This window comes from Agelaius phoeniceus, chromosome 3 (assembly GCF_051311805.1).
Source record: "Agelaius phoeniceus isolate bAgePho1 chromosome 3, bAgePho1.hap1, whole genome shotgun sequence".
Lineage (NCBI taxonomy): Eukaryota > Metazoa > Chordata > Aves > Passeriformes > Icteridae > Agelaius > Agelaius phoeniceus.
In genome coordinates this window covers 107,526,930-107,540,620 of record NC_135267.1, presented here as the reverse complement: position 1 = coordinate 107,540,620, position 13,691 = coordinate 107,526,930, and the positions used below count along the sequence as shown (strand labels likewise).

Below are 13,691 nucleotides of genomic sequence, written 5' to 3'. Positions count from 1 at the left end.
TGAGCTCCAGGCAGGTTGGTGACATGTCTCAGATAAAGGGTGTTTGCAGTTCTCCAGGTCAAAGTACAGGACTGGGAAAAGCAACTTCACTGCATTATCCAGGCTTCTGGCAATTTGTGATATTGGGACTTTATAAACTTGAGATGTATTTGTTCTAATAGGTCAGGGTGACTTCTCAAGATTTCTCATTTCTTTCTGTTCTTAGAAGACCAGATATTTTAGTTTTGCTGGGAATAGTTTTATTCTGTGATTACCTTTGTAGAAACTTCCTTGGAAAAGGAAGTTTTAGTTTAAATGCCACAGTTAATAATACAGCAGGCTTTATTATTGAATTTTTATTAATTTTGTTCTAAAATCCTCCAATTGAAACTTCAGTGTCTTTAAGTACCTGCTTCATTAAAAAAAAAGCAGGCTGGGGGAAGATGTCACCACACAAGTACTCAAAAGTAATCCCAAGTTCCTGTAGCTTTTTTTTCAATGCTTGTGTATTATTTGAAGAAATATTGGATCTTCTGTTGGCCCTGTAGCTGCTGGGAGGCTTCCTGCCTTTACCTCTTCAGGAAGGATTTGGTATTAGCTTTTATGCCTTTTAGCAAGTTGTTTCTTAAATATTTTTGGCTATTTTTGTCATTTTTTATGCTGAATGTGCCAAAGGTGGTGGTTCTGTTCTTGTTTGGGCACGACTTCAGCTTTTTGCACGGTAATTTCATACCTCTAACAGTCACTTGACCATGTTGTTTGAACACAGTGTCTTTGGTGGTTTTGGGGTTTTTTTTGGTTTTGTTTTTTTTTTTTTCTTGGCTTTTCAAAAGTTACTTCAAGGTTTGCAAAATACAGCATATTGTAAAACTAATATTTTATGGTTATAGCTTAACAGGGCCTGGGACAACTGAAATCAAAAGATGGAGGCTTTCTAAAAACACAGTGGGGGAGATGGTGAAACTTAGGAATGACTGTGAGTTTAAGGGGCCCTAAATTCAAGGTTTATTCTGTAACTCTCAGTCTAAAATTCAGTTTCTGTGTAAACAAGTAAAAACTTTCTGATTTCTTTCTCATCAACTTTTTGAGACATTTTCATGTATAAACTGACTTATATTAAAATTAATCTTTTGGTTGGGAAAAAATAGTTTTGGGACTTAATTGGCAGCTGAAGGATAAACATTACAGGAATTTAAGTATCTCCAAAGCAGTATTAAAATTCAAGAAATTCAAATAATGTTGCAGTTGTGTTAGGGGCACACCCAGGATACCTGGGCAGTAACAGTGGAAGGGCCATTCTGTGCAGGAATGATGGTGGAGATGGAGTGAAATTAAATGAGATGTTAAATGAGATGAGCATGACCAATGGCCTTTATTTAGTATAAATGTAATTAACAGCTAAACTGGGTTTTGGATCAATGTAGAAGAAGCCAAATCTGTGGTGTTTAAAAGCTTTTCCATGCATGTGTGCACACAGACACAAACAAAACAAGCTCCCCTTTAACACTACCTTCCCACAAAAAGAGGCCAGAACACTTTGTAAGGCTGCTTGGAGCTCTTTAGTGGGTGTTTTTTGCTGGTATATGAATGTAAACACAGGAAGATGGGTATTATTTGGAGGGAAAACATTTGTGAACAAAACCCAGCCACAGGAGAAGCAATAGTCCATTTTTTGGCTGTACTTTAAGAAAAAATGTCCTGTTTTTTCCTGAGCATAATAAGAATCAAAGACTTTATGCATATTCTTCTCATTCAAAATAATGTCAATGTGACACTGAATTTCCTACTCAGTTGGAATATCTGTGATGATTATGAATATTCATTCACTAACTGTGCCAAAAGCAATACTGTTGGGGTAAGAGGCAGGCTGTAACTTTCCTGGGAGAGAAATACTGATTCTCTTTGGAAATGCAGAACTTTAACAATAAATATAAAGATAAATATAAAATTACAGTAACAGCTAATGCAGGACACTTTGAAAAAATTAAACCCAAGTGGAATTTTTGAGTGAAAGTGTAGAGACTGAAAATGTCTTACATTTCTTTCATCTTACCAAGAGCAGGAAATAGAAAGCATACAAAGGGTGGGTGTGTGTTGTGTCTAGGTACCAGCCATTGAAGCCAGCAAACCTTTAATATTGCATTTCTGAAGATAGAAGGTCTTGCATTATTTACAAAATGCAGAAATTCTGTGACACAAAGCTGCAAAATCTCCAGCTTTTAATAAAATTTATTTGAAGAGACTATTTGATACAAGAAAGGCACATAGGTTATCCTAGGGAGGTTTAAAATACAACCTAATTTATGATCCCAGAGAAGAAGCAGAAACTTGACATATGTTGAAGTCATTCAGAAAAATTAAGGATGCTAACAAACACACTTTGGTTTCAGGGCTGAGCCAGAGCTGTGTTTTGTTGAGAAGGTACAAGGAATGTCAGATTTCTGGAAATACCAGATTTCTTTACGAGGTGTAGTTGAGGATTCTGTCTGGGAGAAGCCTCCTAGTGATGTCTTGCTCTTCTCTCCTGCCCAGAATCTTTTCTTGAATGGAATGACAATCAGATAGAGAAAACAGCAGTGTTCTAGGCATACATGTACAAACTGTATTTATTCTGTGTAAACTTCCTTGCCAGTTTCTTGTGTTGGTGAATTCACCAAGATCGTAGGAAACTGTTAAGGTCTCATGACAAAAGCAGTGGCCTCTGTTCTCATAAAGGCATTTTAGAGATTAGATCACAATACTTTAAAAGCTGTGTTGGATATACATATGTACACCTAAAGCATCATTCCATGAAGGATAAATAGCACTTTGTGTTTTGAAGAATCACAGAATTGTTTAGTTTGAAAGGAACCTCAGGAAGTTTAGTCCAGCCCCCTGCTCAAGGATATTTCTCTTGTTTTTGAAATTGACATCAATAAGGGAATTAATATATTCACTTTTCCTTGCCCCACCTTTTCCTGCTCAAATTGTGTTCACATCAGTCATTCTTTGCAGGCCATTGTGTGTCTCATGGCTGCTTTTGCAGGCAATGTGGAATAGGATGGAATAGGAATGACACCTGTGCAGATATGGGCTGTGGTTGTTAAATTATTTGGTGAGTTATGCCCTCAGCCAGCATTTTGGGCTCCTTATGGCAGCCAGTGGTCTGTAGGTTCCTACTTGAAAAGTCCTTTTGCAAACAAACCACAGTGATGTGCAAATCTACTGAGTAAATACTTTTCAGGGAAGCTTGAATGCCAGTAAATTGACTTGTAATGCATAACTTTGGCTTTGTGATTGCTTTCTATTGAGGGCAGCAGTGGCTGTGTTAGGATCCTGTGAATGAATACCTGGCCAGTGCTGTTTTGTAGAATCATGGAATAGTTTGGGTTGGAAGGACCTTAATGGATGGACCCCCTCTGCCCTGGGCAGGGATACCTCCTCCTCTAGACCAGGCTGCTCAGAGCTCCATCCAGCCTGGCCTTGAACACTTCCAGCAGTGGGGCATCCACAGTTTCTCTGAGCAGCTTGTGCCAGTGAATTACATTTATAATGTGATGATAAAGCTTGCTTCAAACTTGCATGTATTGTTAGCCCTTATATAACACACAAGTGCAGCATTGTCTGTCTGGCCAGTCCTTCTGAGTCCATGCTCCCAATGCCCAGAGGAATTTCATCTTGTATCCTGTACAGATTGTTTGAGCTACACTGTGTGGGATAGATATTATGATAACTACACTGTGTGGGATAGATATTATGATACAATTAATCTCTTTGTAGACACATGTATTATCTCTCAAAATCAGTCTGGTTCTGTAAGATTTGGGGAATAAGAGGTAATTTAATGCATCACAGATGAAGCAAATGGAGAAGAGTTATGTCATTGTTACTGTGAACCAGAGGGTCGGGTGGAGGAAGGGGAGCTCTATCTCCAGACAGATCAGTATTTACCTATGAAGTGAATGTTTCTGTCAAGAGTTCATCCAGCCTGTGTGTCCAGATGCAGTTGGGAGGACTCAGTGCTGTAGCATGTGTTGTGTGAGCTAACTCAGCACCACCAAAGTCTGGGGAAGAGAGAGGAAGCCCAAGGCAGAAATGATTGGTGGGGATGCTAGCATGGAGAAGCTAATCAATTAAACACGGTTCTGCAGTGCTCACTGCTGAGGGGTTTGTCCTCAGAATGATCACAGTGATTGATTGAATTGCCTTTGGAAGGCTTGCTGGGAAGCAGAACTGGATGGATACAATAATCAGAGGGCTTATTGAAATTTTAATTGGGCTTGATATTATAATATCTATGAGGCTTGAAGGGTCACAGGCTTGTGGAAGCTGTAGCTTCCAGCAGAAGGCTCAGTGCTTGCTGAGCAGCACTTTTGGAACCAGGGCCAGCAGCTGTGCAGCACCAGCTGCTGCTCTGGACACTTGGTCCTGTCCCTGCTGCTGAGCCTTGTGCCAGTGCCTTGAAATAGGTGCAAGGATAGAAAGGGAATTGAAGATGGTGGCAGACTGAACTCCCTTTCTATGTCTTAAACACTTTTCTGCTACTTGAAAGTGATTTTATCCCTTTAGTTAGCAAACACATAAACTACTGGCATACTTCTTCCCTGTGAGTTTTATGGGACAGAAGTGATGTAGTTTAGAGAGGTGTAGGGTTTTTACAGAGATCAGTAGCAGCAAAGCTTCTGAGGAAGGCCTGGGCAAAAGTGTTTGCTTCTTTCTTTACAGCTTAACTGAGATTAATCTTTCCAAATGTATTAAATGTAGTGAAGAATGTAAAAAGTACATCCTCTTTAAGGGACCTACGTTTTTTTCTTCATTCTAACCTCTCTTGGAGATACATCTGAAATTATTTTTGTTCATAGTAACTCAAACAAAAAGCTTTTAAAATAAATAATCTGCCATTTACCACTATTTAGAATTTACAGTGCCAAATGAATGAATCCTTATTTCTCTAACCATTTTTTTTTCTTATCTGTAAAATTGTAGAAAAGCTGAATGAGTTGTTTTTTGGAGTGATTTTAGTTTATTTTTTCCATATTAAAAACTTAGAGATGTGTTTTCCTACCTTTCTTTAGGGAAGGTGCATTAGACATGAGTGTGTCTGCATGTTGAATTTCTTTTGTTATCTTTGAAACCTGCCCAAATTTACTAAAGTTTCAACCTTTTGGAAAATTTCCATTGCGTTTTCTTAGTAGGTAAATCATCTAAGGATATTCTGTCTGCAGCAGGAATGTGCTCCATTGAGCCCTCTAGGATCAGTGCTTTAGGAATTGGACAGGATTTTGTTTGCAGGTGTTTTTTCTGGCAGTAGGGCAGTAATTTAGAAATTTCCCCTGCTAGTATGAAGACAAGATACAGCAGCTGATAGGAGAAAGAAACCTCTAAAATTATGTTACTTTAATACAATACTGTAGTATTAATGTATTACATTTTATGTAGTACATTCTGCTAGACTGCAGCATTTTGTCTTTTGAGAAGTATGCATTAATTTTTTTTTCAGTATGTATCTCCCTGTATCAGTGTCTTGCCAACTAAATATTTATATTGTACTGTATTTTGTTTTTGTAAAATCACTGCTGTGCAAGGTTTTACTCAGATCTTTCTAGAGATGCTGGAAATGATGAGCAGAGGTTACTGAAATACAGGTTTCACAGTGTTTCCATTAGGCATAACTAGAAGTTATCCAGGAAATAGAGCAGGAATAGGAGTCTTTACCTTGTTAGCTGATACTTTAGGGACTACTATTGAAATGAAAATAACATCAAAGCTTAACAGGACAGAAACAACAGGGTCAGGTTCAGACTCTGCTGCATAGAACAGATGATAAAATACAGATAACCTGTAACTTCTGTCTTCAGCTTCTGTAAAGCAAAGAGTCATACTTTGGCAGGGGAGTAAACTAGATGAATTTTTCCATTCTCATGTACATGACTGTGCATGAGTAATGCAAGTTTCCATTCTGTACTCCTTTAAAACAAGTTCCAACACTTTGTGTTGAGGTACTGTGTGTTTCAGAGCTAGACAGGCTCCTGCAGCCTGTCAAAGCTCCACAAGCTCTCTCTGCTTGTGGCTCACAGAAAGCAAACTCGATTTTCATTTCTCCTTCCATTCAACAGGAGCCTCTTTCATGTCTGAAAATTGAAAACGCGTGTTTTTCAGTGTGCTGCATGGATGTGTGTGTGTGTATGTGTGTGCCCTCTGGCACACCTGTTTCTAATTTCCTGACTTGAAAGCATCTGCCATCAAAAGGAGCAGAAAAACAATTTCTCTCTGACATGCTGCTCCTTTCCTTTGCCATCTTGGTTCCATCGGAGGAGCATTATAAGATGCAGAGCACGCATTGGATGGGATGTTCAGCTTATATTGTGCTGGGTTCTTTCTCCTCTTGTTGTGGTTATTTCAAGCATTAGAAATCTTCTTGAGAAGTCTCTATGCTGAGGAAAAAACCCAGTGATTTAATCCTTCTTTTCTTGCATGAAGCTCAAATGAAAGATCCAAGTCTGTAGCAAGTTTAAGTTTGTATAAGCTGTGAATTGAATGTTAGTTACTCTTTGGTACAGAAAGATTAACATTTAAAAGTTATAGCTTAGATTTCTTACCTTTTTTCAGAATTGTATGCAATGTAAGATAGTATCTAATATAATACCTAAAAGTTAAAGATGTTAACAATCTTAAAAAAAATAAAAACAAAAGCATCACAACACCTTCTTCCCGCTAGAGACATGGTTGTTATGGAAGTTGTGCATAGGCTAACTAGCAAATTGCTGCTAAAGTAGTAACTTGAGGGGACTACTGATACATGCAGAACAGCTAAATTATAGTAGGATAGCTTAAGAAAAAGAGACAATGAAAAAAAAAGATTGTAGATTCCTAGACTGTTCTTGTGCAATTCTTGTAGTAATCAATGAGGAGTATTTGGATTGGAGGTAAAAGTGTATTATTATCAGAAATTACACATTTCAATAGCCACAGAAAAGGGCAGTTCTGTTTCACTGTTTGTCTGCCTGGCACTTGAAAGAAACACTGCATTAAAACTGTATTGTGGCATAATCCAAGATATGTGTCTCTCAAAATCAGTGTTGGTGTTTCTGTATGATCTTCAAGTGATTTTGTAGATAATCTTCAAGTAATTTTCAGGCAGGAATAGAAGCTTCTGGTTGAAGACAGGTTTTCTGAGATCTTTTAGAATTTCGTTTGGGTTTGTAGTTTGTTTACAAAATAAAGATGTTGTGGCTATTAAGCCTCATTCTTCTTTCCTTCCCTTGTCATAGGAATCTGTTGCCATCAATGCCTGGAGCATTTAGGAATCTGTATATTCTCTCCCCTTAATCTAGGAGGCTAGAAACTTGCATCAAAATATCTGTCTGTTTCTGTTTATTTTTTGTAGGATCTTCAAGTGGTTTGGGTTGGGAAGGACCTTAAAGATCAGACTTTAAAGTTCCTGCAGTGGGCAGGAACACCTTCCACTAGAACTGATTCCTCAGAGCTCCTTCCAGCTTGGCCATGAACACTTCCAGGGATGGCACATTCAGAACTTCCTGGGCAACCAGTTCCAGTATCTCACCACCCTCATAGTAATGCTGTAACCTCATTGTAGGAGGTCACCAAATTTGTCAGGCATGATTTATCAAAATAGTCTCAATAAACTCTCTGTTTTCTGTAGAAGTGTTTTTGCCTTTGCCAGAAGCAATCCTAGAGGAAGGCAGTTAATTGTACTTAGCCCTGCAAACATGGACAACAGCAGTTCCAACAGGAGTTTTTTTGTCAGCAGAGGAGTTACAAGTAGGCAACATGGTGTTTGCAGAATATTACTGTGTTAGGAAAGTAATTGGTTTACTATATGAAAGTTATTTCAATGTGAAGCTGTAATTTAACCCAGTAAATTTTTCCAGCTAGTCATCTGCATTTGAGTCACTCATGTGTGAAATCTTAGGGAAGCATTTGTCTGTCATTGCAAAATATCCATCTCTGAAATATAATGAGCTTCAGGATACTGAAGAAGTCATCATCATAACTAGGAAAGGATAATAAAATGATTTTAACTCTGTTTACAGGAAAGTTACTAAAACAAATGTATTTGAGACTTTAATGTAGAATTGGAAAATTCTTAGTGGGAGTCCCTCTTGGTTTGGTTGTACTTGGTAGTACTATTCAGTGAAATAAATGCCAAATGTATTAACACTTGCAGTTAAATGTAGTGTAATGGGAGATAGTTAAGCACATTAATCAGATTTACATTTTCATCAACTTGTGTGCATGATTTGGAAATGAGTTTAAGTAGCTTTCACTGGAGTTGCTCTCTTGAGTCATGTTACTACAACTTTTTTGGAAGTTGGCTAATGGTGGTGGTTAGACTAAAGTGACTGGAACTATAAATTTGAACCCACAACTTCATATTGTAAGTTACAAATCAGTTGTGATTGCTCTGGTAATGTATGCATTTTGTGCTTAATCCTAGTATTATCTACAGTGTGTCCCCAGTTTGAGGCTATACAGACATACAGATCTGCTAAATTTGCAAGAAGTTTGGTTTGGATAATAGAAAGTGCAATTCTTTTTCTTAGCCTGTATCTGGTCAAAGTATGTGACACACTACTTAGATTTTTTTTTTCTCCTTCTTCAAAAATAGATGTTCCTACATCAAAAACTACAGTAACAAATTTTTCTTTTGCAAATGGGGAAATTGTTTTCCTTAGTTATCTGTCCCTGCAGACTGCCAGCAAGTGATGTGCTGAAAGATTTTTACATACACTGCCAGCAGCAGGCTGTAAGTTTGTTGCCTTATAGGTTGACATAAATATGACAAAAAGAAATGACTTTGTCTGTGGGGATGTAGAGATGTGTGATGTGTTAGTACAATTTCAAAGCTGCTTTCCTTGTGGTTGATCCTGGATGGGGATGTGGGCTGCAGCTGTTCTTAACCCATATTAAGTTTTCTCTCTCTGAATTTTTTTTGGAGGAGACTTGATGTTATGGGAACTCTTCAATAAAGTCATTCTCCTGGGGGGGAAATAACATTATACGTCATGCTAAAAAATGGCCATTGTTGGTTTTTTTAATTCCAATTTAGGAAATACTTGAAAATTGTGAAGTAGTAACATCTGGTTTTATTACTTGATGCACTGAAGATATATAGGCTCACTCTGAGTTCTGTGTCTCATTTGTTTGATTCCTCTTTTAAGTCTCCTGCTTCTTATTTATATAGTTATATTTAAAGGTGTTACATGTTATATTTTAAAGGTACTAACAGGTTTTTTCAAGAAAAAAACCAGCTTTCTCGGGTTTTTCCAGAGCAACTGCCTGTTTAATTTTATTTTTATTCTTTATAGCAAAACTTCATAGTGATTAAAGTTTCCCAGTTTTAAAAGAGTGATGTCCATATTGTGATCTATGGATAGAATGCATCTTGTGGGGATTTTTTCCTGTTCTTCATCCATCACTTGTAAATAAATAGTAGATAACTCACAGTTCTATTGTGGACAGAAGCTTCAGAGTGTGGGTATAATGAGGCAAATGAACAGACAGACCCTTCTGTAAGCAAATGCTGAGATGGCTGTATTGCATGAGCTCTTGAAGATTATCCCCTAACCAGGACACCTCTCTCATTAACTTGAGAACTTGTCAGTCTCAATGAAAACACTTTCTCCCTTGTGCTTTCAAGAACAACTTCCCTTGGCTGTGTAATTGTTGTAGTATTTTGGCTCTTTCATTTTCCTCTAAATTTGTAACTGGATTTTACTCAGTCTGTTTGCTATACAAAGCATTTTTTGTGTTTCTCTTGTGCCAGTTGTATGTAGATTCAATGCCAAAGTGTCCCACTTCAAACAACTCAGTTTAGCTGAATTGCATTAATCAGGAGACACTTCCCATTAGCAGGGACACATAACTGAAGACCAAGGTATTTTTGTGAAGATTGAACATAGCAGGATTTTGGGACATGTGCACACAATTTTTCAGCAATCTGGTCTCTGGGCTGATTTTCTGACATCTAATCATCTAATGCATCCATAGTGTTCCAGAGGGTGTTGTTTGGTTTTGTTTGTTTGGTTTGTGTGTGTGTTTGTTTACTTTTTTTTTTTGTTTTTTGGAGGGTTTTTTTTGGGGGGGAGGGGGTTTGAGGTTTTGTTTAATCTTGGAAATGAGGGGGGTAATTTTTTTTCCCTTCTGTACTAGCAATCTTTGAAGAACAGTGGAAACTCACTGTGCATTTAAGGGGAAGGGTATAATTGTGTGTCAAGCAGCCAGAGAGGGAGATTCTTGGAGTAGGTTGCCATGTTAGGGTTTAAAATGATGAAAAGAACTAGAAACCAGTCTGTGAGTCACTGCAACACACAGTGCCAGACCTGCCAACGTGTTTGTGCCCTGCTGTACCCACAGCAGTCAGTGCTCTAAACTCAGCATATGCACAGGGATGAGAGACTCAGCTGGCTGCTCTGGAGCCACTTTGGGTTGGGTTTAATTATTCAATTTTTCTTTATGCCACATCTAGGCTGGCTTCAGCCAGTGTCTCTGTTCTGGGCTTGTTAGTGCTTCCAGTAAAGTGTGAGTTACCCGTGGAGACTGAGCTGCCTTTGTCTGAAGCCAGCCTAGGTCTGATGTCTTACCAGCTCCAGCTCCCTGCCACTTGGAAGCAACTAAATTGTTTCCAGCCATAAATTTGTTTCTGGAGGCTGTGGAGGTGTATTTATGTAGTTCTGTACCTGAGCTAATAAGTCCAACTGTATTATAGCAGATTTTTTTTTAATGATTCTAGTGCTTGCATCATCTTGTTGAATTAAATGAGAAATATGCTAAAAATATTTATATATAATTGTGAATGGACTGTGTCTGACTTCTCTCTGTATATTCTGGTGTCTAATGCAGTTTTTGGTCCCGATAAGTTACAAATCTGATCAAAATGTAGTCACTTAGATTTAGATAATTTGAGATCATTGTTACTTCACAACTCTGTGTTAGTTGTGTTTTTTTCTTTCCTAACTGGATAACACAGTTCACCTGGCTCTTGGTTAAACCTCTTCTGGCTGCTTTGTCTGTTTCCCTGCCATTAATGAAAAATGTCAACAAACAGGAGGCATAGGTAGTGTCATGACCTTGGTCTATATGGAGAAGGTATCAGCAGTGAATTTTCTGTCCAACAGCCCCAGTAAACATCCATGGTGCCATTTGGCTGCAGCTGTATGTCCCAAAGCACAGTACAGGAAGGGAAAAGGGTGTAGGAGAAAAAATAGCAGGTGTGAAAGTGTTCCTACAGAACAAGAGTAGCAGTAATGACCTGCTTGTCTTCACCAAAAATAGGTTTCAGGGGATAGGTACATAAAACACTGAGGCAATAAATGATTGTTTCCAGAAGCTTTTTAATTTCTTAAGGACAAACCTTTAAAAATTACAGGAATCTGTATTAGGAGTCCAGTGACCAGCCACTTTGGCAAAAAAGCGTGGCTGAATTCTTGTATTCCTTTGTTGAAAAAGGCTGAATCAGATGGACTAAGTAGAATATTCTGTCATGCAAAAGGAGTTTCTGTGTCACTGAAGTTGTTCTTAGTTTGGAGAGTTGTATGCAAGGATCATTCCCAGGAGAATGATTAGTAAGAGGATTCTATCTGGGTAGAGATGCTAAGTCAGAGACACTGTTGCTGTTTCTTCTTTCTGTAATTTTTGTTTAATTTTTGTTTAGTTTATGACTTTGTGGAGTTAAAATTTTAGGAAAGTTGTGAGAAAACCACTGACTTACTTGAATTTTTGCGTGACTTCGTGTCAACCTTTTTAGAAGATAAAAATGTGTGGCAGAAACTTGTCATTTGCATGACTGTGAAGGAAGAGTCATTATTTTGCATCATCACAGCCAAATGAATGTGATGATATAAATTAATGACTGGGTTTCTTCAAAGTGATATCTGTATTTTGACTATTCTTGATATTTCTTTAGGTTGTGGAGAGCACCTTGTCAGGACCATACTGGCCAGAGAATGTTCATGTGCTTTGCAAACAGAGGATGCCCACCAAGCTCTCCTAGAGACTATGCAAAACAAGTTTATTGGTAAGTATATGGCCCAAATTGCCTAAATGCAAGTTACTTGAAAATGCAAGTAACTCTATCAGAGATATTTATTCTTGTGATTGCTCTTGAAGCCTTGTGTTGCAGTTGGCTTCAGATTTAGTCTTGTGTTACATCTGAAAAATGTTAAACTACAGAAGAATATATTAGGATATTTAAAGGAAAACCCTTGGAAATACCTCAATTGTTATGTGAGTCATAGAATACCCGGAGAGGTTTGAAGAAAGAATTTCCTGTCTGAATCATGGGCTGTGGTGTACAATTGCATATTTTAGAATTGATGAGTTAGGAGCATTAGTAAAATTATTCAACATGTTTAACCCTTTTAAAAATAGTAGACCTCAATACCATTTCTTGTTCTAATTAAATGCTTTGGACAGACAGATTCTGGTTTGCTATTTACATAATAAAATTAATATCTTGGAAAAGTGAAATATACTTTGTTAAAAAAACAATTTTTTATTTGATTTAAGAGAATTGTGTAATATATTTTCAATTTCTTATAAATATATATCTTTTTTTCTTTCCTCAAATCATAAGAAAAATATGAAAGTGGATTTTTAAAATAACCATAAAATCTTGCCCTTTTGAAAATTCCAGTGAAGCTTCTGGTGTATATGTTGACTTGCAGTGTTTTTATAACCCCTCAAAATTTTTCAAGCTTTAGAATCCACAGACAATTTTCATCTTGAAAATTTCTTATGGACAACATAATACTTGTACACTGTGCTGCCAAAGCTTGTTGTGTGATACTTTAATTAGACCTGAAAGAGGGGCATGTACACACACCTTTTGGGGTCCCAGGGACTAATGGTCTTGGCAAGCAGTGCATTGCAGCTTCTTGATTTCTTTTCTAGTGTTGAATCCAGGTTAGATTCTGCTTCTGACATTTGACTGTTTGAAGGGAAGTCACCTTTGCATTGGAGACTGCACTTGATAATCTGCTGCTGTCCTGTGGTCACTTCTAGGTATTGTAAGAGTGCAGAACACTCTGTGTTCCCCAAAAAGATCCAAGCAGAAGAAATGTAGCTTTTTATATTTAAATAATAAAATTTAAATAAATAATTATTTATATAATCTCTCATTCCAGTGCATAGTGGCACAAAATTAGGAGTTTGTGTACCCAAAAGAAGCCTTTAGGAAGGATGTTTGTGATAGCTTTGCTAATTTGTCACCTGCTTTGCAGATGTTGTGTGGAAGTGGCCTAACGTTAGGAAAGTCAAATTTTAGTCCATGCTCTTAAAATTTATTCTGCTGTTTGTTCTAAGAGTGCTAAAAGCAAGCCCAAATTGTATGTGGCCTTCTGCAATTTCATGTTAATGCATGTACACATACAAGATGGAAAGCTACTGATGAAGTAATTCATAGAGACTGGCTGATAAAAGCCCAAAATTTAAATTGTTTTAGTTCAAGGTGCCTTCTTTGAGTTGCTTTGAGTGTTCTGGGTTTTCTTGTTAAGTTTGGTAATGGTTAGCAAAAAACACAATTCTCATTTTGCAGTTTAAGGCAAATGTATTTTGCCACCGCTTTGCATATAAAATGTTAACTGGCTCCTATGTGATGTATGCATTGTGTTCTTTAGTGGAAATGTGAAAATGTTTCTGTTGGAGATAGGAGCCTATTAAATGTTGCTGAAGAATTTATTACACCTGAACTATCAATTGTAGAGAAAAGAGGA

General features: G+C 37.5%; 1 protein-coding gene across 3 annotated transcripts in view; it reads left to right on the top strand.

Annotated features, from left to right (window-relative positions):
- The window catches only part of TASP1 (taspase 1), a 78,958-nt gene that overhangs the window by 42,330 nt on the left and 22,937 nt on the right, over window positions 1-13,691 (top strand). For all 3 annotated transcript variants that reach the window (XR_013181552.1, XM_077176108.1, XM_054629391.2), the window contains exon 11: window positions 11,885-11,995. Coding sequence is in view for 2 of the 3 variants with exons in the window: in XM_077176108.1 (XP_077032223.1) it covers window positions 11,885-11,995 (111 nt within the window). In the remaining variant the exon portion in view is untranslated. The remainder of the gene's footprint in view (window positions 1-11,884; window positions 11,996-13,691) is intronic.